This window comes from Pristis pectinata, chromosome 33, assembly GCF_009764475.1.
Source record: "Pristis pectinata isolate sPriPec2 chromosome 33, sPriPec2.1.pri, whole genome shotgun sequence".
Lineage (NCBI taxonomy): Eukaryota > Metazoa > Chordata > Chondrichthyes > Rhinopristiformes > Pristidae > Pristis > Pristis pectinata.
Genome location: NC_067437.1, coordinates 1778792 through 1806677, shown reverse-complemented (window position 1 = coordinate 1806677; position 27886 = coordinate 1778792). Strand labels below are relative to the sequence as shown.

At 48.2% G+C, this 27886-nt stretch overlaps 1 protein-coding gene across 4 annotated transcripts in view; it reads right to left on the bottom strand.

The window, feature by feature from the left end:
* LOC127585488 (SH3 and multiple ankyrin repeat domains protein 1-like) overlaps positions 1-27886 on the bottom strand; it is a 224065-nt gene that overhangs the window by 152069 nt on the left and 44110 nt on the right. For 3 of the 4 annotated variants that reach the window (XM_052042975.1, XM_052042977.1, XM_052042978.1), the window contains exons 1-2: positions 6346-6489; positions 5953-6201 (exon numbers count right to left, since the gene is read on the bottom strand). In XM_052042975.1, coding sequence (XP_051898935.1) covers positions 5953-6153 — 201 coding nt within the window. In that variant the 5' untranslated portion in view covers positions 6154-6201; positions 6346-6489. Of the gene's footprint in view, positions 1-5952; positions 6202-6345; positions 6490-27886 lie in introns of those variants that run through there. The other variant, XM_052042976.1, reaches the window with a different exon arrangement.

Sequence of the window (27886 nt, the reverse complement as noted above, 5' to 3'; positions counted from 1 at the left end):
GTTCCAGCGTTTGTAGTCTCCTGTGCCTCCAGGCAGGGACACCCAACCTCTGAACTTGCAGGGCACAAGCTCCCATTGGTGAGTGTGCAGCCAATGTTTTGGGATGTGGGAGGAGGGTGGTGAAGGGTGGTGCTGAGTGTGCACCAGTTGGAGCTTTGGCAGAGTTGAGGGTCATTCACCTGGGTTGGGGGGGGGGGGTTCAACACGCCCCCAGTCTGAGGGCTGTCCAATCGCTTCACAGGTCCCTCCGCACCCTCCCCAAGTAACAGCCAGCCCTTAAAAAGACAGCTCTTTCTGTAATAAGATAGTAAAGCTAGTCTGTAAATGTGTTGAAATGCAATCCACCTCTCTGTGCAAACCATCCATAATGTAAAACAACTATTTCAACATCAGCATATTTTTCAGGGACTGAAGCTCCCTCCCCCAACGCCTCACTCCAAAACCACGCTCTGAGCCTCCACTGCACAGGGCTGCCTCGGGAATATCTCAGAATCAGGCAAATACACCCCAGGCCCCTCCCTCCATGCCTGTCCACAGACAGGTAATCAATTTCTGGAGCTGTCCAGGGATTTTGAAGGCTGCAAATTTTGGGAGCAGCAGAATGTGCTCCATTCCTGCCAGGAGTTTCCAGCAGGAGAATTCTACCCCTTGGGGTTTCCCCACCATTCAATTAGAGCGCAACTGAAGGTATACCTCCCGATCCCGAACCCTCAGCTGCCGTTCCCTTTTCCCAGAGTCCAGGGTGGGAGGCAGGGTTCCCTATTTCCACCACTTCCCAACTCTAGAAGGCTTCCATTTTACGGCAACATCACTCTCCCAGAACAGAGGAAGGGGTAGTTTCTCCATAACCACAGTGTGCTCATCTTTCAGCCCCTCAGAGGGAATGGCACCCACTGTACGAGCAAGTGGAGGTGGGGGAAGAGGGAAAGTAAAGTAAAGCTTGTTGTCAGGACATCCCACAACATACTGGTGCCAGTGATCTCTTTGTGAAGAGCAACCACTTTGCACATTCATCTGTGAAGGGAGAACCTGACAATTGAGGGGCAAATATTCCCCCACCCACCCAGAGGTAATGTACAGCATGGGACCCACTTCCACAGGCAGAATTGATAAACAGGGACCCACCAAGAGAACCACCCCCTTGTTCTGCTGGAACACAGGCTGGACCTTTGGGCTGAAGTGGTCAGGGTGGGGCTGAATTTCTGACCCACTGGTCGGAGTTGTTGGGAATATTCCCCGAGGAACAACTTGCATCGCAGGATAATCCCCACACACAAACAGTGAAGGGTTCATCAACACACACCAGCACCACCAGTCGAGCCGCTGCCTCACACTCCAGAGACCCGGGTTCAATCCTGACCTCCGGTGCTGTCTGTGTGGAGTTTGCACGCTCTCTTCCCATGGCTGTGTGGGTTTCCCCAAGTGCCCCAGTTCCCTCCCGCATCCCAAAGACATCTGGGTTTAGAGGTTAATTGTAAAATTGCCCCTAGTGTGTGGGCAAGGGGTAGAATAAAATGGGATTGGAAGAAATGGGTGTCTGATAGCTGGCATGAACTCTGTGGGCCGAAGGGCCTATTTTCCTGCTGCAGGGTTCTACCAGAAATAAAGCAGGAGTAGGCCATTCAGCCCCTCATTTCTGCTTTGCCACTTAATGATTCATTTTAACCTCAGTACCACCTTCCTGAGCTAGTCCCATATTGCTTTAATATCCAGAAATCCATCAACCTCTGTCCTGAACAGAGGGCGACTGAACCTCCACAGCCCTCCTAGGTAGAGGGTTCCAAAGATTCATCACCTTCACCTCTTACTTTGAGATTGTGACCCCTTGGTTGTACGTACCGCAGCCAGAGGAAACGTTACCCTGTAATCATCATTGTTTCAAGGTCATCGCCTCACATTCACAGCCAGAGGACCGAACTCTCCAGCTGGGATGTCAACCCAGAATCCAGAGTGAACAGTCCCAGAGAATAGAGTGTCTGAAATGCAGCTTCAACCGCAAACCAAGAAGTAGAATAAAGACCCACTGAGCCAGGGACTCATTCCCGCACAAGGTGGGATTTTAAACATCTGCGAGACAGTAGTAATGGGACAAACAGCCTCATGGCTGGTGATGATTCTGAGCAGGTGGTACGTTTGGATTTGGAATCCTAGGCAGTCAAACGACTGGACTCAAGCCCAAAGACACAGTATGAATCACCCTTCTTACTATGGACCAACACACAAGATGCTGGAGGAACTCAATGGGTCGGGCAGCATCTGTGGAGGGAACTGGACAGTTGATATGTCGGGTCAACACCCTTCATCAGGACTGGCAGCCTCATGTCTCCTTCTTACTTGGGGAGTTGCAGCGAGGGAGGTTGAGATTCAGAGAGGTCACTGCCAAATTACAAATGCCAACCCCTCTGTCTCACTGTCAGGGTGACCTCCTGGTAACTCCAATATGTTTGTGAGCTCAAAAGATGCATACGTAAAGATGTCATTAAGCTGGAAGGAGCGCAGAGAAGATCTACGAGAATGTTGCCAGGACTCAAGGGCGAGTTATAGAGAGAGGTTGGCCAGGCTGGGACTTTATTCATTAGAGTGTAGCAGAATGAGAGGTGATATTACAGAGTTGTATACAACCATGAGGAGCACAGATAGGGTGAATGCACACAGTCTTTTTCCCAGGGTTGGGGAATCAAGAACTAGAGGGCATAGGCTTAAGGTGAGAGGGGAGAGATTTAATAGAAACCAGAGGGGCAACTTTTTCCACCCAGAGGGTGGTGGGTATATGGAACGAGCTGCCAGAGGAAGTGGGTGAGGCAGGTAGATTAACTACATTTAAAAGATATTTGGACAGGTACACAGATAGGAAAGGTTTAGAGGGATATGGGCCAAATGGGACTAACTTAGATGGGCATCTTGGTCGGCATGGACCAGTTAGGTGCTGTGTGACTCTATTACTCACCTCCAACTGGCTTAGAATCAATACTCACACTACAATCACCCCGTGCTCACCGCCTCACACAGCTTCCCGATCCAGCCACACCTCCTCCAACATTACCTCGCACGTTTCCCCAACCGTGCCTAGCCCTGCCCTTCACTCCCTCTGGAAACCCCTCCCACGTCTCAGTGCTTCTCCAGTTCCAGCCTCTTGCTCACCACAGGCTTTTACAGCTCCAACCTCAACCACACCACCTCACAATCTACCTTGTTATGTCCTTGCACCTTATTGCCTGCCTGCGCTGCACTTTCTCTGTAGCTGTAACACTTCATTCTGCATTCTGTTATTGTTTTACCTTGTACTACCTCAATGTACTGATGTGATGAATTGATCTGTATGGATGGCATGCAAAACAAAGTTTGTCCACCGTACCTCGGTACATGTGACAATAATAAACCAATTTACCTCCCTCTCCTCCTTCACCAAGACCTTGCTTTCTGACCTCATTTCTAAAAGGTGGAATTTATCCTCATTTGTGACTTTGGTTTGATAGCATTTCTCTGTAAAGCATGCAATGTTTTACCACATTGAAGGTAGCACGTAATTGCAGGTTATCGTACACATGTGTATGTGCATACATGTGTATACCGGCATGCATGCTTTTGTACAGAAGTTGCTACCCTCTTTTCTCCCCACCATTGACACATTACTTTAACCCTTTGAGTACAGAACGTATTTTGTATCTGTGCTGATTCACTCTGCCTCCTTCCCCACCCCTCTCCTCAAAGTGCTGACTTGCTGTGAGTGGCAACAAGGCAGCCAGCTGCCCACAGCAGTCTCCCCAGACCCGAGCAGCTGCTTTCTGTGTGGTGATCACTGGTCCACTATCCACCTCTGGCCAACTGAATTGTTCCAGTCTTCCCCTTGTTTCAAGCCACTCCGGTGAAGTCTGAGCTCGCATCCACTGGATTAATTAGTTCAGGCACCAGGACACAGCCACTGCTTAACTGTAACCATAATGACCAGGGAGAGGTGACAGACTCCGTCCCTAGCGATACCACCGTGGTGCTTGACTGCCTCTCCGTCTACACCCGGACTTGCCAATCCCGACCAACTTTACACATGGCAGGATACAGCACCAACTGGGATTGGTGTCCGTGTGTCCTCTATGTTAAACCCACAGGTACCTCAGAAATGCAGTAGCTCACAGCCACCATGCCCCTCATAGGTTGGTATCTTACTGTGACACAGAAAGAGACCCTTTGGCCCATCAATTCCATGCCAGCTCCCAGTCTTATTTCGCTGCACACCTGCAACCTATTCTCTCACACATGTCCACCAACTCCCCTTTGATCCATTTTACCATTAAGCTGTTTTAAGAGTAACTTATAGCAGCCAATTAACCTTCCATGGTGAAACCCAAGGGTAATACAAACTCACTTTTAAACCCTTTATGGCCATTATCCAAGGACTTGCTACTCACAGAGTTCTGTTGCTCTAACAACAAGAGGGTTAAAGGTCTCGACCCAAAACATCAACTGTCCGTCTCTCTCCACAGATGCTGCCTGACCCACTGAGTTCCTCCAGCATCAGGTGTGTTGCAAGAGGGTTTCACCCTCATCTGCTAGGACCAACATGTGGCTTGTTGCTTTCACCACCTTCCTCACTGTAAGACATCTCAAACATGAGAACGTAACAGGAGGCCACTCGGCCCCTCAATCCTGCCCCACCATTCAATACGACCATGGCTGATCTACCCCAGACCTCAGCTCTTCTTTACCAATTTGCCGTCTACCTCACAGTCGTACATCGCCAATAAATCTCATTGTTAAATGCAGTCACTGCATTAATGCAGAAAACCAGTGAGCAGTCTGTATGCAGTACAAATGGATAATAATGAGAGAATTCGCTTAGTTGTGATGTTGAGGGAGGGAAACTGTCGGCCAGGACACCAGGGAGGATCGTCCTGCTCTTCTTTACAACAATGTCACAGGATTTTTTTTGAAGGAGAGGGGAGTCTGGTTGCAACACTTCACCCACAAGGCAGCAGCAGCAATGGTGCAGGCTGCATTGGAGCCCCAGGCTGGATCTAGAGCTCAAACCCACAACTCTCCTGACCCACAGACGTGAGTCTCACCCACTGAGCCTCAGCGGACAACTTGGTCTGACCTGCAGCAGGAGATGCGGGGCGAGCAGCGCCAGCGATCACTGCCGGGCAACACACGCCGAGAGAGGAATAGTTAACGGATCTCAGCGGGCTGAGACGTCAGATCTGCTCCCACACAGGGACAGTCCATCAGCTGTTCCCAGAGCCGTGCTCTGTGTGGGGAGAGTGGACGGGCACTCCGGTGCATTTGAGAAAGTCAAACTTTCTGACAGAACCGTAACTAGGAGAAAAGCCACGGTAACCCTCCAACTAACCACACCAAACGTCCCCACACCTCCCCTGCCCCGTCCCGTCCCGCCCAGCGGTGCAACCTCTCCAGTTCAGAACTCCCCGACAACCCTTCTCCTCGGACACCGCTGACCCTCCCCTCCGGTCCGGTCCGGTCCGGTCCCGTCCGCCGCTCTCCCTCCCCTCCCACCCCCAGCGCCACTGGAACACGCGTTGACATCCTCGGGGAGCGCGACCCTGTCGCCGGGGCCGCTCTCTCGGGCCCGGCAGAATGAAAGGTCTGAAACGTCTCCCGTCCATTCCCCGCTCCACAGACGCTGCCCGACCCGCTGAGTTCCTCCAGCACCCCGCGCGTTGTCCCAGATTCCATCCCATCCACCCTTCTGCCCTGCTGGAGCAACCCTGCTTCACCCAATGGTAGGAGGTGCCGGTCAAACCTTAAAGCCCCATCCTGACACCAATGGAACAACTGCTGCTGAGATCTTGCTGTGCCTGTAATCCCGTGCAATAAGTACTTGAGTGGTTTGCATTTCACTTTGGGACGTGGCTATACGAATGCAAACCACTGCTTTTGTTGTAATCGCCCTCCCTGCCTCCGTTGCGGTGTCCCCCTCCCCGTCCCCCTCGCCCTTACCGTCTGCTGGAGGTCGGGAATGCCGATGCGGAACACCATCATACTGAAATCGGTGTGGATGGGTCTCGGCGGGGTGACGGTGGAGTCGGCGGCGGCGCCGCCCCGCACGGCCCCGTCCTCGGAGCTCTCGGTGTCAGACTCCCCCAGGAACTCGGAGCCACTCCGCCTCTCATCCTCACTGGAGACCGGGCTCTGGGGCATGGTGGAGCGGAGCCTCGGCTAGGGAGAGAGCCGCCACATCACCTAACGCTGGGGAAGCAGAGAGAAAGAGAGAGCTAACTACAGCCTTTCATTCCTGAGTTCCCAGGCGCACACTGAGCAGCGTCCACACGTGCAGAAACCCTCTCCATTTAACACACACACACACACACACACACACGGAGAGGTGCTTGCCTTTGGTGGTCATTTCGCCAGCCCAACAGGTCACTCCACACGGGCTCTGAGAGAGGTTCCGACCCGCTTCACATTAAACATGAGCACATTTCACCACAAAGATACCAGCTCCCTTCCACCATCCCAGTCACACAGCCCGCTGGATGTTCCACAGTACAATAGTGCGAGGCGCGCATGTGTGTGTGTGAGAGAGAGAGAGAGAGGTTATTCCAAATCCCTCTTACTAAGCAGGAAAGGGGAGGGGAATGAGGGCGTGGGCAATTCAGCTCACACACACACTCACTCCCCCCACCCACTGGCTCTGCACCTGATCTCCATCTTCTCCCTTTGTTTCAATTCCCCAACAATAAAAATCCCCTGGTCCCACATCTGGTGGGGGGGGGGGGGGTTGTGGTGTGGGGAGGGGAGGCGAGGTGTGGGATGAGGAGATGTGGGGTGGGGAGATGTGGGGTGGGGAGATGTGGGGTGGGGTGGGGAGGGGACGGGAGGTGTGGGGTGGTGAGGTGTGGGGAGGGGAGAACAGGGTTCACCTCCCCTGGAGGGGAACCACACCAGGGGATACGACCCAAGACTCTGCCCGCTCCTTGGATGTACACCAACCTCACCACCTCGGGCTTGGCTCCCCCTTCTCCACACCCCTTCTGGAGAGGCAGTGTGCAGCCCGTGCGTTAGCAGCAGGAGATGTGGCAGCGTGGAGATCACAGACTCGCTGCCCAGGCAACACTTTGAATGGGGAAGTCAGCCGATTGAATGTAGGCCAGCCGGACTGCAGCCTGCAACTAATTGGGCTCTTTAAGTTCAGCGGAATGTAATCAGAAACCAGGAGCGGGAGGGGAGCCAAGGGGAGAGGAGGAGAGTTCTAGTGCATCCTCCTCACATTGTGCCCCCTCCCACCCACCTGATCCCTTCGTAAGAAGCAGGGACAGGCCCTTCAGCCCTTTGTGGGCATTCTGTCCTTCAATAAGACCTTCTTGCACTATCCTGTACGACTGGAAACGGGCACATTTCTGAACACAAAAAGGCACCAAAAGATATGGGGAGGGAGAGCGGGAACATGGTACTGAGGTAGAACATCGAACACAGAACAGCACAGCACAGGAACAGGCACTTTGGCCCATCATATCTGTGCTGAAAACAATGCCAAATCAAACTAAATCTCTTCTTTCTGCACATGATCCACATCCCTCCATTCCCCACCATCGAGGACATCTTCAAGAGGCGCTGCCTCAAGAAGGCAACATCCATCATTAAGGACACTCACCACCTGGGACATGCCCTCTTCTCGTTACTACCATCAAGGAGGAGGTACAGGAGCCTGAAGACCCACACTCAACAATTCAGGAACAGCTTCTTCCCCTCCGCCATCAGATTTCTGAACTGTCCATGAACCCATGAACACCACCTCGTTATACCTCTTTTTTCCACTATTTATTTATTTAGTAATTTGTTGTAATTTTACATCTTTGCACTGTGCTGCTGCCACAAAACAACAAACATCACGTCATATGTCAGTGATAATAAACCTGATTCTGATGCTGGCTCCCTGCATATTCATGTGCCTATCTAAAAGCCTCTTAGACAGCATTATCGTATCTGCTTCCACCTCTACTTCTGGCAGCCTGTTTCAGTTGCTGGGAATGTGGGGAGAATGAAAGTAGATCAAAGTGGGATTAATGTGAGTGGGTGCTTGATGGTCAGTAAGGACTTCCTTGGCAAAAATGCCTTTTTTCCGTGTTTAATAACTCTGTGAACCCTTGTTCTGAGACTGATCCACATTTCCAGACACCCAATTGAAGGCAAGAATCAACCCAGCATTTACTCTGGCAAGCCCTTCAAGAATTTTGGCTGTTTCAGGGAGACCACCTCTCGTTTTTCTAAACTCCATTCAGGATGCTAAGACTAGGAATCAATCTGGTGGAGACACAAGAGACTGCAATGCCAGAATCTGGAGCAATACACAAGGAGCTGGAGGAACTCAGTGGGTCGGGCAGCATCTGTGGAGGGAAATGGACAGTTGACATTTCAGGTCGAGACCCTGCATCTGGTGAGCCTTTGAATATCACGGATATCCTTCTTCAGGGAGGAACACCAGAACTGTGTCCAAGATGCAGCCTCACCAGGGTCCTTAGGGGTCATGGCAGGGTAGATGTCGAGATGTTTCTCTAGTGGATCAGGGAGCGTAGTTACAAGATGAGGTGCCCAGGAACTTCACACAGACAGAGGTGAATCTCTGGAATTCTCCACCCTGGAGGTTGTGGGGCTGAGATCTTTGGGACTATTTAAAGAGGAAATAGGTTTAATTTTTGAAAGATCAGGGAATTGGGCACCATGGTGAACTGGCACAGAAGAGATGAGGCCTGGGACAGATCAGCCAGGATCATGTTGAATGGTGGGGCAGGATCAAGGGGCCAAGTGGCCTCCTCCTGCTCCTATTTTCCTATGTTCTTTTGCTCAATATAATTGCAGTAACATGTCTGGTCTTGAACATTTCATACCTGCCTCCAGAAATGCTTTTCTTTGCTGCCTTCTCCTTTTCAAGGTATAAGGCAGCAGAGAAGAGGCTGTTCGGCCCATCATGTGAGTCCTGTCTCTCTCACCAACCAACCCTATTGGTTCCAATCCCCACCTTTTTCCTACTCTACCATAGCTTCTACACTTCAGACACATCTCTTTGACTGTGGAGTGTTTAACAACCTGAAAGGTGACACAGAAATGAAATTTTATTCCTTCCAAACTCCTGAAATTTTTAGGCGTTGTATGCGCAGGTGAAAGGAGATAAATTTGTTTGTCTAGTGCTGTACAGCCTGTGTGTGTCCTGGTGTCAGCAGCTCTTCATAGGATCATAGGATGGTTGCAGTCTCATCGACTCAAACAGCACAGTAATAGGCCCTTTGGCCCAACAGGTCCATGCTGACCAAGATTCCCATCTAAACTAGTCCCATTTGCCCATGTTTGGCCCATATCCCTCTAAACCTTTCCTATCCATGTACCTGTCCAAGTGCCTTTTGAATGTTATTGATTTACCCGCCTCACCCACTTCCTCTGGTAGTTCATTTCCACATACGGACCACCCTCTGGGTGAAAAAGTTGCCCCTCAGGTTCCTGCTAAATCTTTCCCCTCTCACCTTAAACCTACACCCTCTAGTTCTTGATTCCCCAGCCCTGGGAAAAAGCCTATGTGCATTCACCCTATCGATGCCCCTCATGATTTTATACACTTGTATAAGGTCGCCCTTCAGTCTCCTACGCTCCAATGAATAAAGTCCCAGCCTGGCCAACCTCTCCCTATAACTCAGTTCCACGAGTCCTGGCAACATCCTCACAAGTCTTTTGTGCACTCTTTCCAGCTTTATGACATATGAGCAGGCCATTTGGCCCATCTTGTTGGTGCTGATTCTATACCAGATCTATTCTCCAATTTCACATCCTAGTCCCTTTTCTGCAGCCTTGCAAATTTTTCTCGACCATTTACTTATCCTGTTCCCTACTGAAGACCTCATTGGAACTAGCCTCCACCATCTCTGCAGGCAGTGTGTTCCAGATGCCAACCACACACTGCCCACCGCATATATTGGTTCACATCACTCTTAACATTCCTTATACCCATGACCTTTGAATCTCGACCCCTCCGCCGAAGGGTTCTTCCCACTATCCGTTCTGTCCAGACTTTCATCATTTAACCCTGGAGAGAGAAACAGTTAATGTTTCAGTTCTCTCAAAGGATCCCAGATCTGGACCATTAACTGCTTCTCTCTCCACAGACACTGCCTGACCTGCTGAATGTTTCCAGCATCTTCTGATTTTATTTCAGAGCTGCAACATCTGCAGTGTTTTGACTTACCTCATCATTTTACACACTTTGACCAAATCTCCCCTCAGCCTTCCCTCCCTAAAGAAAACAGTCTCAGCCTCTCTAATCTCCCCTTATAACTGTGCCTCCTCAGCCCAGAACCATTCTCGGAGTTCTTTCTCCTCTCTAATACCCTCACAGCCTTCCTGTAATGTGGTGACCAGGAATGACTGTAATACTGCTGTTGAGGTTGGACCAGTGCTTCATAAAGATTCCACGACTTTGCTGTTTTTATACCCCCTTACCTTTACAGATGGAGCTCAGAATTGTGGATACTTTATTAACCACTTTCTCAACCCATTCTGCAACTTCCAATGATTTGTACACTCATACCCATGTCCTTCTGCCTCTGCTCCCCTTGTACAACAGTTTCCTTCATTCTTCCTCCTTCCATCAGGTCTGGTTAATTTACCAGTTATCCCTTTCTCCCTTGTTTTGTCATTTATATATGTTCTGTCCTGCTGGGCATGTCCCGGTGTGACGGAGTGTACATCACCCAGACACCTTACAAAAGGGCTTAACTGTCTGCTTAATGATGACATTATTTCACCCTATCACAGAAATTCCCTTTGTTCCAGCCATTCCACGGCCTCTGTCTAGCCTCAGTAAAGCAGCCAGCATAATCAAAGACCCCTCCCACCCCGGACATTCTCTCTTCTCCCCCCTCCCATCAGGCAGTAGATACAAAAGCCTGAAAACACGTACCACCAGGCTCAAGGACAGCTTCTATCCTGCTGTTATAAGACGGTTGAACAGATTTCTTGTAGGATAAGATTGACTCTTGACTTCACAATCTACCTCATTATGACCCTTGCACCTTATTGTCTGCCTGCACTGCACTTTCTCTGTAGCTGTGACACTTTATTCTGCATTCTGTTATTGTTTTCCCTTCTACTACCTCAATGTGCTGAGATGATCTGTATGGATGGCAAGCAAAACAAAGTTTTTCACTGTACCTCGGTACATGTGACAATAATAAAATAATTTACCAATTGCCCTCCCCCTCTGCTCCCTGAACTAACTTGTTTCCCCTCTCCCCCACCCACCTACCTTCCCCCTCTCACCTGGTCTCACATATCACCTGCCAGCCTGTGCTTCTCCCCATCCCCTGACCTTATACTGGCTTCTGCCCTCTTCCTTTCCGGTTCTGATGAAGGGTCTCGACCCGAAACGTCGACTGTCTATTTCCCTCCAGAGATGCTGCTCGACCCGCTGAGTTCCTCCAGCATTTTGTGTGTGTTGCTCCAAGTTCCAGCATCTGTAGAATTTCTTATTCTTCTGTCTTTGTTTTACCTCTTTCTCAGTTCTGATGAAGGGTCTTCAACCTGAAACATTAACTGGTTCTCTCTCCACAGATGCTGCCTGGCCTGCTGAGTGTTTCCAGCATTTTCTGAATTTATTTCAGGTCTCTATGTCTTCAGTCTTTTTTATTTTCAATGACCCTTTATTCTATATTGTCTCTTCTGCAGACATGCATTGAAACACAAATACCTGTTTCCCTCTACAGGTTAATGACAAAGTGGACTCCAAAAATCCATACATGGATTGTAGTGACAGACACAGTTATTGTTTCTCTCCATCGATAGAGACTAGCAGGCTGGTGTTTCTCTCTCTCTCTCTCTCCTCTGACTGACTCCGACTGACTGTTTCAAAAACATCATTACGTTCTATATCTTCTGTTGTCGTGACCACGCCAACACACACGCACATCACTATGCTCTATCTTAAAGGGATATTCACCAATAGTAACCTAGTCCATAACACACCTCCCACCTAAAAAGAATTTTTTCAAAAAATATTTAACCCCGCATACAGTAGAAATGTTAATAATTATCATTCTACACAATTACAGAATATTAGATTAGTAAAGATGCATGTTTCTCATTTAACATCAGGCAAGAAAATCAGCAATCAGCAATCATGTTATCTTTGCCTTTAATGTGAGTTAGAGGCGCAAGGCAAGATAGGTCCAAGCCAGCATGGTTTCGTGAAGGGAAGATCCTGCCTGACCAACCTATTGGAGTTTTTTGAGGAAACCTCAGGTAGGGTAGATAAGGGAAAAGCTGTAGATGTTGTGTATTTAGACTTTCAAAAGGCCTTCGACAAGGTGCCGCGCAAGAGACTGATTAATAAGATAAGAGGTCATGGAATTACAGGTAGGATATTGGAATGGGTGGAGCATTGGCTGGTTGGCAGAAAGCAAAGGTTGGGAATAAAAGGGTCCTGTTCTAGTTGGCTACCGGTTACTAGTGGTGTTCCACAGGGGTTGGTTTTGGGGCCACTTCTTTTTACCTTGTACATTAACGATTTGGATGATGGAGTAAATGGCTTTGTGGCTAAGTTTGCGGATGACACCAAGATAGGTGGAGGAGTAGAGAGCATTGAGGAGACGGGAAGGTTGCAGAGAGTCCTAGATAGTTTAGGAGAATGGGCAAGAAAATGGCAGATGAGATTCAATGTTGAGAAATGTGCAGTTGTACACTTTGGAAACAGAAATAAACGGGCAGATTATTATCTAGATGGGGAGAAAATTCAAAGTACAGAAGTACAAAGGGACTTGGGGGTCCTCGTGCAGGATCCCCTAAAGGTTAACCACCAGGTCAGATCGGTGGTAAAGAAAGCGAATGCTATGTTGGCATTCATTTCGAGAGGTATCGTGTATAAAAGTAGGGAGGTGTTGATGAGGCTCTACGGGGCACTAGTGAGGCCTCATTTGGAATACTGTATGCACTTTTGGGCCCCATATCTTAGGAAGGATGTGCTGATGTTGGAGAGGGTTCAGAGGAGATTTACGAGGATGATTCCCGGAATGAAAGGGCTTGCATATGATGAGCGTTTGTCGGCTCTTGGACTGTACTCACTGGAGTACAGAAGAATGAGAGGGGACCTCATAGAAACATTTTGAATGTTGAAAGGACTGAACAGAGTAAATGTGGCCAAGCTGTTTCCCTTGGTGGGTGAGTCCAGGACCAAAGGCAACAATCTTAGAAGTAGAGGGTACAGGTTTAAAACAGAGTTGAGGAGAAATTTCTTTAGCCAGAGGGTGGTGAATTTATGGAATTCTTTGCCACGTACAGCAGTGGAGGCCCGATCATTGGAGGTGTTTAAGGAGGAGATAGACAGTTATCTAATTAGTCAAGGTGTCAAGGGATATGGGGATAAGGCCGGAAATTAGGGCTAGAAAGGAATAGATTTTTTTCTCTCATGGACATTCCCCCATTTCTCATTTCTTTTTTCTGTTTCTTTTTCCCTTTCTTTTCTTTGGAGCAGACTCGATGGGCCGAATGGCCTACTTCTGCTCCCTTGTCTTGTGATCTTGTGAAGTCCATCTGCTGTGCTTCTTCCCATATGACCAGCTGGTCTATATCTTGCTTCAATCTCCATCCTCCTCACACTTGACAATACTTCTAATGGCCCCTTTGATCCCTGGGCAACACCTCTCTCCACTCTGAGAAACCACTAGTCTCCATGACCTTCTGTTTCCCATTACTTAGCCAACCCTGTATCCATGCTTTCAATGGCTCTTCTATGCTTCAACTTTGCTGAGAAGCCTATTATGTGCTATTATGTGTCACCTTATCAAAGCCTTCTGGAAGCCCATGTACACCATATCAACCACATTACCTTCTTCAACTCTATCTGTTACTCCATCAAAAAATTCTATTAAATTGGTTAAACAATGATTGTTGCAATTACATTGCAGTTGTATAAGTTGTTGGTGAGGCCACACTTGGAGCACTGGGTACAGTTTTGGTCCCCTGTTATAGGAAAGATGTGGTTACACTGGAAAGAGTGCAGAGAAGATTTACGAGGATGTTGCCAGGACTCGAGGGCCCGAGTTACAGGGAGAGGTTGGCCAGGCTGGGTCTTTATTCCCTGGAATGTGGGAGAATGAGGGGCGACTTTATAGAAGTGTTTAAAGTTATGAGAGGCAGAGATAAGGTGGACGGTAACAGTCCAAAACTAGGGGGCATAGGCTTAGGGCGAGAGGAGAAAGATTTAAAAGGGACCTGAGGGGCAACTTTTTTCACACAGAGGGTGGTGAGTGTGTGGAACGAGCTGCCAGAGGAAGTGGGTGAGGCAGGTACAACAGTGTCATTTAAGAAGCACTTGGATAGGCACACGGAGGGGCGGGGCTTGGAGGGATATGGGCTGAACGCAGGAAATTGGAACTAGCTGGGTGGGCACCGTGGTCAGCATGAACTGGTTGGGCTGAAGTGCCTGTATCCGTGCTGTATTGCTCTATGACTCGATGTTTGACCTTAAGAAGTGTAAATTGCTGTAATGAATCCACTTCCCCTGAGATGACTATTAATGTGGGTCAATGATTCTAAAAGTGTTCCCTCTGCTGAGGTTAAAGGGACTGGCCTGCAGTTGGTGGCCTTATCGTTTCGAGCAAGGGAATAACATTTGCTTCTCTCCAGTTCTCTGACACCACACCTGAGATGTACAATGCCCACAGCACACATGGGAACAGTTCATTCCCATCCAGGATGAATGGTCTGTGTGTCTCGGAGCTGGTCTTGGTAAATACACAGCATGCAGTAGATTAAAGCAGATGATTCATTGCTGTGTGGTAGTACAGCCCTTGTGTGGCTCTCTGTTGGTCCCTGTACATATGCACCATGCATGAAGGGGATGATTCACTCCTGTCCGGCGCTTACGGCCCAGGTCTGGCTCACTGCTGCTCCCTGGACTGTGCACACAGGCCCAGAACTGCCAGAGGAGTGTGTGTGTGTGTGTGTGTGTGTGTGTGTGTGTGTGTGTGTGTGTGTGTGTGTGTGTGTGTGTGTGTGTGTGTGTGTGTGAGAGTGAGTGTGTGAGTGAGTGTGTGTGTGTGAGTGTGTGTGTGTGTGTGTGTGTGAGTGTGTGTGCGTGTGTGTGTGAGAGAGTAAGTGTGTTTGTGTGTGTCTGTGAGTGTGTGTGCATGTGTATTGGTGCCAACAATTCTCACAATACAGTCATGGAGTTATAAAGCACAGAAACAGGCCCTTTGGCCCAACTCATCCATGCTGACCTCTGCTAGACCTATTTCCCCGTGTTTGGCCCATATCTCTCTGACCTTTCCTATCCATGGACCTGTCCAAATGAGTTTTAAATACTGTAATTGTACCATCCTGTTGCAGCTTGTTCCATACACCCACTGCCCTCTGTGTGCAAAGGTTGCCCCTCATGTCCTCTTTAAATCTTTCTCTCTCATCTTAAACCCATGCCCTCTAGTTGGAGACTCCCCTACCCTGGGAAACAGACTGTGACCATTCACCTTATCTCTGCCCCTCATGACTTTATAAACCTCTATAAGGTCACCCCTCAGCCTCCTTTGTTCCAGGGAAATCAGTCCCAGCCTATCCAGTCTCTCCTTATAACTCAAGCCCTCCAGTCCTGGCAAGATCCTTATAAATCTTTTCTTAAGACAAAATAAGATTTCTTTACTGGTCACATGTATATTGAAACACACAGTGAAATGCATCTTTTGTGTAGAGTGTTCTGAGGGCAGCCCACAAGTGTCGACACGCTTCCGGTGCCGACATTGCACGCCCACAACTTCCTAACCCGTATGTCTTTGGAATGTGGGAGGAAACCGGAGCACCCGGAGGAAACCCACGCAGTCACGGGGAGAACATACAAGCTCCTTACAGACTGTAGCCGGAATTGAACCCAGGTTTCTGGCACTGTAATAGCATTACGCTAACCACTACACCACCGTGACCGCACCTTTTCCAGCTTAATGACATCCTTCCTGTAGCTGAGTGACAGGTTAGTGATTCTGTACAATTGTTCAAAGGACAAACCTACTGAAAGAGTTCCTTCTGACACCTTTCTCCACTTCAGGGCACTTTACAGCCCATGATATGTACTGAGGCAGCCGAGGTGAGCACAGTATGCTATAACAACCTGCTTTCATGATGATGCTTGGGGACCAAGTGCTGATTAAGTTATCAGGAGAGACGTCCATGGGACCTTTAGCATCCACCCAGCAGAACAAACAGGGTCTTTGTCTGGTGTCTCATCACCTCTGACGGTGCAGCACTTCCTCAGTACTGCAAAAGATGTGTCAGCCTTACGTGAGAAGGTATACCCTGGCATTGGAGGCATTCCAGAAGAGGTTCACTGGGATAATTCCTGAATTCCTATCATGAGCTGCTAAACAGTTAGATCGCTTGGAAAGATGCCATTACGCTGGAAAGAGTGCAGGGGAGATTTACAAGGATGTTGCTGGGACTTGAGAGGCTGTTTTAGAGGGACTGAGCAGACTGGGACTTATTTCGATGGAGTGTAGGAGAATGAGGGGTGATCTTATGGAGGTGTATAAAATGATGAGGGGCATCGATAAGGCGAATGTGCACAGTCTGTTTCCCAGGGTTGGGGAATCAAGGTGAGGGGGAGAGATTTCATAGGAACCTGAGGGGTAACTTTTTCACTCAGAGGGTGGTCAGTGTATGGAACGAGCTGCCAGAAGAAGTGGGTGAGGCAGGTACATTAACAACATTTAAAAGACATTTGGACAGGTCCATGGATAGGAAAGGTTTCGAGGGATATGGCCCGAACGCGGGCAAATGGGATTAGTACAGGTGGGCACCTTGTATGGCAATGGATGAGTTGGGCCTAAGTTTAGAAGAATGAGGGGTGATCATATTGAAATGTATGAGATCCCGAGAGGGCAGGACGGGGTAGATGCTAAGATGTTTCCGCTAGTGGAAGAATCTTGGATGAGAGGACATAGTTACTAGATAAGAGAATGGTCATTTAAAAGAGCATAGCAACTTCTCAGAGAGGGTGGTGAATCTCTGGAATTCTCTGTCCTGGGGGTTTGTGGAGGTTGGATCATTGGGAGTATTTCAACTGGAGTAGATAAGATTTTGGGAAGATCAGGGGATTGAGGGCCACGGGGAAGTGACACAGAAGAGGAGATGTCCTGGGACAGATCAGCTGTGGTCATATTGAATGACGGGGTATTTGAGGGGCTGAGTGGCCTACTTCTGCTCCTGTTTTCTTGTCATGTGCTCAGGTCTCCAAAAGTGGACTTGACCCCATGATGATCTGACTGAGGGGGAGGACGTTGGCTCAATGCCAATAGGCATCAATAATGTAATGATGAGGTTCAATCAGTGTTTGCATGAAAAAGCAGCTCAACGTGAAAGATGTAAATGATTTAAATATTACGGTGGCATACAGTCACAGATGCACAATAGTTATTACATATTGAGCAGTTTATCATTCAAACACAGCTCTGTGATTTTATAGGCACAGGTACCAATAGGGATGAGAAGCAACTAGTTAGGTTAATACTTACGCATTATTTTCCCCAGAAACATCAATTTATTTTGCCTGATTCAATGTTTTGCAGCATCAACATTGGCTGAACATTTCTGAGACTGTGTATTCTTTGCAGCTTGCAGGCTCTTAAAAGACACTTGAACAGGTACATGGATAGGAAAGGTTTAGAGGGCTATGGGCCAAATGTGGACAAATGGGACTAGCTTAGATGGGCACCTTGGTCGGCATGGACCAGTTGGGCCGAAGGGCCTGTTTCCCTACTGTACGACTCCATGATCTGTATTCTTCTGAGTTTAGAAGACTGAGGGATGATCTTATTGAATCAAGAGGGTTTATGATCAGAGGCAAGAGATTTAAGAGGGACATCACAGGCAGCTTCTTCATGCAACGGGTGGTGCGTATTTGGAATGAGCTGCTAGAAATAGTGGTCGAGGCGGGTACATTAGCAACGTTTAAAGTCATCCAGACAAGTCCATGGAGAGGAGAGGGTTAGAGGGCTATGGGCCAAATGTGGGCAGATGGGACTAGCTCGCTGGGCAACACAGTCAGCATGGACGAGTTGGACCAAAGGGCCTGTTTCTGTGCTGTATGGCTCTATATAAGATCCTGAGGGGACAGGACAGGGCAGATGTTGAGATACTTCCACTAGTGCCTTTCCTCTCCATCTACATCCAGCTAAAATTGACCTTGGGTAGAAACCACATCTGTATCTTCTGTGCACACCTGCAAATTCACAGTCCTTTCATGACCTCCCAAAGACAGTTGGAGTCAACGACGAGGCCATCATAACGCAGGAGATATGGCAGCCAATTTGGGCACAGCAAACTGTCATAAACAACACAACCTGTCTTTTAGTAATGGATTGAGAAAAAATTATTGGCCAAACTGCTGAGAACTCCCTGGTTCTTTGTTAAAAATTGAGCCTTGGGATGTTTGATGGTGACTGGGAAATTGGAGGCTATCATCATATGGGAAAGACGGCACCTGAAGCTGAGCAGCACTCACTTGCGGTTGCACCGGCAGATCCAGGCTAGGTTTTGGGGACAAGGTCCTGGAGTTCCCCTTGACTCAGGGTAAAGAACCTTCCTCACTGAGCCACCACATAGAACATGTTGACTAACAAGGAACAGGAGAGACAGCAGGATGGTGCAGCAAGTAGAGCCACTGCCTCAGTGACAGGGATCTCATCTGTGTGGAGTCTGAACGTTCTCCCTGTGACTGTGCGAGACTCCCCCCCCCCCCCCCCACCCCCTCCAAGTGCTGTGGCTTCCTCCCACATCCAAAAGAAGTGCAGGTTGGTAGGTTAATTGGCCACTGTAAATTGTCCCTTGTATGTGGGTGAAGGGAGTTGATGGGAATGTGGGGAGAATAAAATGGGATTGGTGGAAATGTGAAACTGAGGGTGGAGAGGTGAGGTGTATATCAGGTCAAAACACTGCATCAGGACACCTCTTGCCTCTCAGTCCTGATCCAGGGTTTCGACTTGAAATGTTGATAATTCCCTTCCCCCACAGATGCTGCTCGACCCACTGAGTTCCTCCAGTCATTTGTTTAAGTTTTCAAGGGGGTTATTAGAAAATGCAATTGTTCACAGAGAAGGCTTATGACCTGGACCTCACTGTCTTTACGGGTGGTGAGACCAGAAGCAATCAGTGCTTCCAATAGGGAATGGGACAGACAATACAGAGAGCCCCTCTCCCTGAACTCACCTCTCACCTGCCTGCGAGTGCTCCTCCCCCTCCCCCACCTTCTTATTCTGGCTTCTGCCCTCTTCCTTTCCAGTCCTGATGAAGGGTCTCAGCCCAAAACATCAACTGTTTATTTCCCTCCATAGATGCTGCCTGACCTACTGAGTTCCTCCAGCATCTTGTGTGTGTTAATACAGAGAGAGTGATTTGTAGGCTCTGGGGGAAGTGTGGGCAAATGGGGTTGATGGGATTGTTCAACTAGTAGACAGCATAGACTCGATGGGCAGAATAGCAGAAGAGGACAACGACATAAAATCACACAGCAGGGAAAAGATCCTTCAGCCCATCGAGTCCATACCGACCATCAACCACACACCAATCCCATTTTATTCTCCACACATTCCCTTCAACTACTCCCCCCCCCCACTCACCTACACACTGGGCACAATTTTCAGCAGCCAATTAACCCACTGACCCACATGTCTTTGGCATGTGGGGGGAAACAAATGCATTCACAGGGAGAACGTGCAAACTCCACACAGACAGTGTCTGAGGTCAGCATTGAACCTGGGTTGCAGGAGCAGTGAGGCAGCAGCTCTACCAGCTGCACCACCTTGCCAAGCCCAGCAGCTCAATCCTGTTCCTGTTGTCAATAAGATCATGTCATCATTTGGATGTATGAGGCCATTCAGCCCATCATCTATGCCAGCTCGTCTCAGTTTCATTCTCCACTGGTTTCCCACGACCCTGCAACTTATTGGTTCCAAGTTCCTATCCAATTGCCCCCTGAAGCCCCTGACTCTGTTTTCACCATCACTACAGGCAGTGAGTTTCAGACCATAACCATGCGCTGCATAGGAAAGCTTTTCCTTACATCTCTCTTGTACCATTTGATCAAAACTTTACACCCTGCCTTCGGGTCCCTGGGTCATGGCTGGCCCTGAACTCCTTGTTCCCCCAGTCCCAACATCCCTGAATCCCTTCTGCCTGGGATAACTCCAACACTGGAATGCCCAGAGTCCTCGGGGGTAGAGGGTGCTCCAGTTCCTTCCCACATCCCAAAGATGTGAGGGTAAATTGTCCCCTAGTATGTGGGTGGGTGGTGGAACCTGGGAATGCGGGGAGAATAAAATGGGATCTGTGGAGGATTGGCGTAAGTGGTCAAAAAAGAGAAAATGCTGGAAAAACTCAGGAGGGGCAGCATTGGTGAAAAAGGAAACGGTTGATGTTTCAGATCTATGAGCCATCGACTGAAAGGGAACCGCTGTCTGATCGCGACTCTTTCCAGCATTCTGTTTTTGTTTCAGATTCACAGGGTCTGCAGGTTTTTTTTTAATTTTCATTTAATCTTGATGATTGGCATGGACAAAGGGTCTGCCTCTGCACTGCGTGACTCTATAGCTCAAAATTTCTCAGCACCTTGATCCTAAATGGCCAGCCTCTAATCCTGGGACAACAAACAATGTTCTGGAGGAACTCAGCGGGCCAAGCAGCATCTGTCAAGGGGGAAGGAATTGTTGACGTTTCAACCCGAGATGTCAGCAATTCCTTCCCCCTTGACAGATGCTGCTTGACCCGCTGAGTTCCTCTAGAAGATTGTTTGTTGCTCCAGATTCCAGCGTCTGCAGTCTCCTGTGTCTCTCGTATCCCGGGACCCTGATTCTCACCTCCACATCCACAGGCTACAAACCTACAACAATCAGGTTGGATAGGTCTTTCCTGACCAGCACCAACACAATGGACCAAATGGCCTCCTTCTGTCTTGTGATGTTTTCTTCTGTGACATCACTGATTAGTGGTAGGGTTGTAGTACAATAGGTAAATTACTGGACTAACAATCCAGAGACTCAAATTCAATCCCCACCACAGCAGCGTTAGAATTTAACTTCAGTGACTAAACTGGAATTTCTTTTAAAAAAAAGAGCAATTGTTTTAAAAACGATTTGATTGCCTAACATCCTTCAGGGAAGGAAATCTTCTTAAGTAATAAAAGGAAATGCTGGAGAATTCTGACGCAGGGTCCTAGATGTGAAATGTGAATGACTCTTTACACAGACACTGCCTGACCCACTGAGTGTTTCCAGCATATTCTGTTTTTATTTCAGATTTCCTGCATTTTTTTGATTTTCAGTCTTCTGTTCTTGCCCGATCTGGCCCGTATGTGTCTCCAGACCCAACCTGTGTGGGTACCTCTGACATAGCCTCACAGGTCACTCAGTTCAGGGGCAGGGAAGGGTGTGGATGAAACACTGGCCTTGGCTGCCTAATGGTACAGGAGTACGCGCTGAGGGATGCACCGAAGCTCAGCACAGCTGCTGCAAAGACTCTGTAGGGAAGGACCACTGTCTGGGGTCCTGCAGCCACTGCACACAGGGGATGGACCCTCTCAAACACTTCACTGATGCAGGACCGCCAGAAACTGCAGAGTTGTGAACGCAGCCCAGTCCATCACACAAACCAGTCTCCCCTCCATCGACTCCGTCTACATTTCCCACTGCTTTGGAAATGCAGCCAACGTAACGAGGACCCCTCCCAGCCCGGTCATTCTCTCTTCTCCCCCTCTCCCATTGAGGAAAAGATACAAAAGCTTGAGAACATGTACCACCAGACTCAAGGACAGCTTCTATCCCGCTGTTATCTGACTCTTGAACAGACCTCTCATATGCTAAAAGACAAACTTGAACTCTTGATCTCCGCATCTACGTCGTCATGGCCCTTGCACTTTATTTGTCTGCCTGCACTGCACTTGGAATTGGAGTTGGTTTACTATTGCCATATGTACCGAGGTACAGTGAAAAACTTGTCTTGCACACCGTTCATTCAGATCAATTCATTACACAGTGCATTGAGGTAGTACAAAGGAAAGCAATACAGGATGCAGGGTAAAGTGTCACAGCTACAGAGAAAGTGCAGTGCAGGCAGGCAATAAGGTGCAAGATCATAACGAGGTAGATTGTGAGGTCAAAAGTCCATCTTATCGTACCAGGGAACCATTCAATAGTCTTATAACAGCAGGATAGAAGCTGTCCTTGAGCCTGGTGGTACGTGCTTTCAGGCTTTTGTATCTTCTGCCCAATGGGAGGGGGGAGAAGAGAGAATGTTTGGGGTGGGTGGGGTCTTTGATTATGTTGGCTGCTTCACCGAGGCAGCAAGGGGAGGCTGGTTTCCGTGATGTGCTGAGATGTGTCCACATCTCTCTGCAGTTTCTTGCGGTCCCGGACAGAGCAGTTGCCAAACCAAGCTGTGATGCATCCAGATAGGATGCTTTCTATGGTGCATTGATAAAAGTTGGTGAGTGTCAAGGGGACATTCCAAATTTCTTTAGCCTCCTGGGGAAGTAGAGGCTCTGGTGAACTTTCTTGGCTATGGTGGCTACATGCTTGGATCAGGACAGGCTATTGGTGGTGTTCACTCCTAGGAACTTGAAGCTCCCAACCCTCTCGACCTCAGCACCGTTGATGTAGACAGATGCATGTGCTCCATCCCCTTTACTGAAGTCAATAACTAGCTCTTCTGTTTTGCTGACATTGAGGGAAACACTGTTGTCATGACACCATGTCACTAAGCTTTCTATCTCCTTCCTGTTCTCTGACTCATCATTATTTGAGATACGGCCCTGCAAACTTGCAAACTAGTATCTGCAAACTTGTAGATGGAGTTAGAGCAGAATCTGGCCATGCAGTCATAAGTGTATAGGGAGTAGAGTAGAGGGCTGAGGACACAGCCTTGTGGGGCACCAGTGTTGAGAATAATCGTGCTGGAGGTATTGCTGCCTATCCTCACTGATTGCGGTCTGTTGGTCAGAAAGTCAAGGATCCAGTTACAAAGGGAGGTGTTGAGTCCCAGGTCTCAGAGTTTGGTGATGAGTTTGCTTGGAATTATAGTATTGAAGGCGGAGCTGTAGTCAATAAACAATAGCCTAAAGTAGGTGTCTAGATGCTCCAGAGATGAGTGTAGGGCCAGGGAGATGGCATCCACCGTAGAACTGTTTCGGCAGTAGGTGGATTGCAGTGGGTCGAGGTTGTCTGGGAGGCTGGAGTTAATGCATGCCATGAGCAGCCTCTCGAAGCACTTCATGATGGTGGATGTCAGAGCCACCGGGCGGTAGTCATTAAGGCACGTAATCTTGTTTTTCTTAGGTACCAGGTTGATACACTTTCTCTGTAACTATAGCACTATATTCTGCATTCTGTTTTCTTTTTGCTCCCTCAATGTAATTATGCATGGAATGATCTGTCTGGAAAGCACACAAAAGCTTTTCACTGTATCTTGGTACATGTGGCAATAATAAAGCAATACCAATAGCAATGTTTCAGGGTGAAATGTTACTGACATTAACATCTTATAAGTGAATGTACTGAGTGGCTCGTTCCGTGAATGAAAACAGTGACACATCTTGGTTACATTCCTGTATAAAGAAAGTATATTTTTGGAAATAAATAGATAGATAGATCTTGCCCTTCAGAACACCCCAATCCTGAAAAAATAATTAATAAAAAGCCTCTGAATCTTCCATGTTTCAATGAAACCTCCGCAGTGGTACGGGGTTACAAGAGAGGCAGAAGGAGGGTGTGTTTCTTTGAAATATATTTCTTTTTTAACTGAATTCCACATTGTTTTCAACTGACGGTTGATTCTGTGTTAATGGAAGATGCACACAGTTCTTGGCAGGGATCCTGAGGTGGAGAATTAGCACCTTTCATTATTAAGAAACAAAAGCCTGGGCCTAGTTCAGAAGAGAGAAAAAAAACCTCCAACATTTTGAAGAAAAGCATTTGTTCCTAAAATAATCTCATAACGAGCTGCTGATTTTGTTGTAATAATAATATTTAAGCACCAGCGAAGCAAACTGAAGGATTCCCAAGTCTGCCTGATGTCTTGCTGTTAAACCATCTGTCGCCGTGGCAACACAGCAGGAAATGTTAGGTTAGTCATGTTAACGTGACCCTAGCTCCCGGCCTCTAGACCTGAACTAGAGTCACTCGTCAACCCAACCAAACTTCACCGATAGCTTCCACAGAGCGACAGAATCTTGGAATTCGACCCACCAAATAAAATTCTACAATAAAACATGCTTCACAATGGAACATGATGCAACACAGTACGGGCAAAAACACAGCAGGCCAAGCAGAAGATGATTTGCAAGATTGACGCCAGAACTGGGAGATTATAATTATTGGGTAAGACTGCATAAGAAAGCATTGACCTCATAGAGGTCTTTAAACTGATAAAATGTCACTGTTCTGGAGAAGGGTCAACAACAGGTAGCATTAACTCCCTTTATCTCTCTGCAGAAGCTGCCTGACCTACTGAGCACTTCCTACTGTGTTCCAGATGTCCAGCATCTGCAGTATTTTACTCCTTGATGGCATAGGCATAGAGTAGGTGGTTTCCTTCATGGGGGTTTCACAGGGGTTATCTGTGTCCGTGAATATACCTTACCAACGGGTAAACAAATTGGGAGGTTATTTTACAGTTGTACAGGATGCTGGTGAGGCTGCCCTTGGAATGGTTGCCCTGCTATAGGAACGATGTTATTGAACTGGAAAGAGTGCAGAAGAGATTTACAAGGATGTTGCCCGGACTCAAGGGCCTGAATTATAGGGAGAGGTTGGACAGGCTAGGAATTTTTTCCTCAGAGCGTAGGACAATGAGGTGTGACCTTATAAAGGGGTATAAAATCATGAGGTGCATAGATAGGGTGAATGTGCACAGTTTTTTTTCCCAGGGTTGGGGAATCAAGAACTAGGGAGCACAGGTTTAATAGGAGCTTTTTTTACACAGAGGGTGGTGCGTATATGGAACGAGCTGCCAGAGGAAGTGGTTGAGGTAGGTACAATAACAACATTTAAAAGACAGTTGACAGGTACATGGACAGGAAAGGTTTAGAGGGATATGGGCCAAACGCAAGCAAATGGGACTAGTCTAGATGGGTATCTTGGCCAGCACAGACGAGTTGGGCTGAAGGGCCTGTTTTCATGCTGTATGACTATTATATTTACGAAGAGATAAATATACCTTGCCAATAAACCCAGTTGGCAATTCAGGAAAATCCTCCTTCCCCCAGAGGATGAAGAAAAAGTGGAACCTGTCTCCCATTGGGAGAGCTTGAAGTGAATTGCCAAGTTGCATTTAAGGGGAAGTTGGATAAATCTTTTCTTCTTGCACAGTCCCTTGGGATTAAACCCCACTCACTTTCACTCCACTGTGGGGCAGTAGGTGCTTGAGGAGGGGGTTGTGGGGGTATTTAGGGAGGTGACGCACTCCTTCTGATGTTTATATGGGGCTTCTGAGTGCTCCCAACAAAGAGACTCTGTGTAAGCACGCGAGGGGACAGAACGCATGCTAACAGAGTGAGACAGGGTGGTGGCAGAAAGCAGATACGGAGCTTAATTCTACTCGAGGTTTCGGATCCATCACTTGCTGTTTTGCTGTCAGTCCTGTTTCTTTGTCAGCTTTCTGCTCAGATTTCACTCGGTGTTTTGTGAGAGTGTTTGATAACTGGGGTACAATAGCATCGTGGTTGTTACTGGACTAACACCCAGAGGCTTGGACAACGTGGTTCAAAGGTGCCGTGGGAGATGGGGAATTTAAACTTGTAATTAAATAAAGCTGCAATAAAGCAATCTAGCAGCAGTAATGATGATCATAAAATGCCTCGTTGTTGAAGCAGCCTATCCCGAAAGCCCACAGCCAATCAGCAGGTTGGCACTGTTGTTAATAGCGCTGCCTCACAGCTCCGGAGACCCCGGTTCAATCCTGACCTCGGGTGCTGTCTGTGTGGAGTTTGCACGTTCTCCCTGTAGCTGTGTGGGTTTCCTCCAGGTGCTCCGGTTTAAATTTTATTTACAGTGTGGTAACAGGCCCTTCCGGCCCAACGAGTCCGTGCCACCCATTTTAAACCCAAATTAACCTACCTGTACGTCTTTGCAATATGGGAGGAAACCGGAGCACCCGGAGGAAACCCACACAGACACGGGAGAACGTACAAACTCCTTACAGACAGCGACGGGAATTGAACCCCAATCACTGGTGCTGTAATAGCGTCGCGCTAACCGCTACGCTACCGTGCCGCCCACACCACTGGTAAGTTAATTGATTGTTGTAATCGTATGTCATTGGGAAAAAAATCCAAGGAGAGTCCTGAGCACAGAGGACACGGCAGACGCTGGAATCTGGAGCAACACACAACGTGCTGGAGGAACTCAATGGGTCAGGCAGCATCTGTGGAGGGAAACAGCCAATGTTTCAGGTCAAGCCTCTTCATGTGGAGAGTTCTGAGGTAGCCAGTATGGACCCTATGGGCTGAATGGCCATCTGTGTTGTTAGAAGTGTGTCGCACGTCACAATTATTGACTTGCAGGGAAGTAAAATCTGCCGACTATCCCTGGTCTGGAATATTCGTGACTCCTTACCCGACAACAATGTTAACCCTTAAATGCCTCCTCAGTGGTAGGATGGACAACAAACACCAGCCTTGCCAACAGTATCCTGGGAAATAAGTAAAATTCTAACACTTGTTTCCCCAAAACATGATCAACAATCTCCCAAATTCCCCAGAACTCAGCACGCCTGCTTCTACTGCCAGACAGGACAATCATACAAATTGCATGGAACCATCGTAGTGTATTGAGCACCAACACTGGCTTTACACGCTGCCTGCCTGCGCTTTGTACAGGCTCCTGGCCAGTGTTAGCTGCACTCTTCCCTCCTAGCTGGAGGCTCCTGGGTCTCATGTTGACTTACTACAATGTTGGAAGTGTTGCCTTTTGGATGGAGTTGTTCTGAGCCTCTCTCAGATGGAAAAACAACATCCCATGACACTGCATCAAAGTGCAGGGGTGTATTATTTGGTGTCCCAGGCCCAATACTAATCCCGCAATCAAAAGTCACCAATTATTTACTAATTGTCACCAATTATTTGTATAGTAATTGGATGGCAGGTTTTCACCGGTACACCAATGACTGCACTTGGAAAGAATCACCAGTGGCAGTAAATTGTGTTGGGATGATGTGATAGTCCCTGCTGAAATGCATCTCATTCTCTTGAACAAGTGCGAAGTGGTACTTTTTGGGAAGTTAAATCAGGGCAGGACTTGCACAGTAAATGGCAGGGCCCTGGGGAGTGTTGTAGAACAGAGAGACCGAGGGCTACAAGTACATCGTCCCCTGAAAGTGCTGTCACTGGTAGATGGGTTGGGGAAGACGACATTTGGCCCACTGGCCTTCATTGTTCAAGGCATTGAGTACACGAGTTGGGACTTGCAGATTGGAGGGGGGGGGGCGGTTAATCAGCCTCTGTAAATAGCCACCAGTGTGTGGGTGAGGGGTAGAATCTGGGGCGAGTTGGTGGGAATGTGGGGAGAATAAAATGGGATCAGTGTGGGATAGGTGTGAGTGGATTGTTGATGTGTCACTGAGTCAAAGGACCTGTGCCTGTGTTGTCTGACCATATGATCCTATCTTTTCTTTCTATAGACTCAAGTGCCTGGTAGGAGCATCAAACCCACGACCTCCTGACTCAAAGCTGAGGTTGACACTTCCCTTGTAAATGTAAACAACATTCGACACTGGTTGTGACTCCATTAGCACACTGTCTGCTCCTCCACGAAACACAGTGTGTCAAGGCTCTGCTGCCTCCCCTCGCCTCTCACTCCAACTGACAAGTGCTCATCGCATCCCAGCCAAGTCTTCCTGCAGAGTGGAGCTTCAACATGTCCTCAGA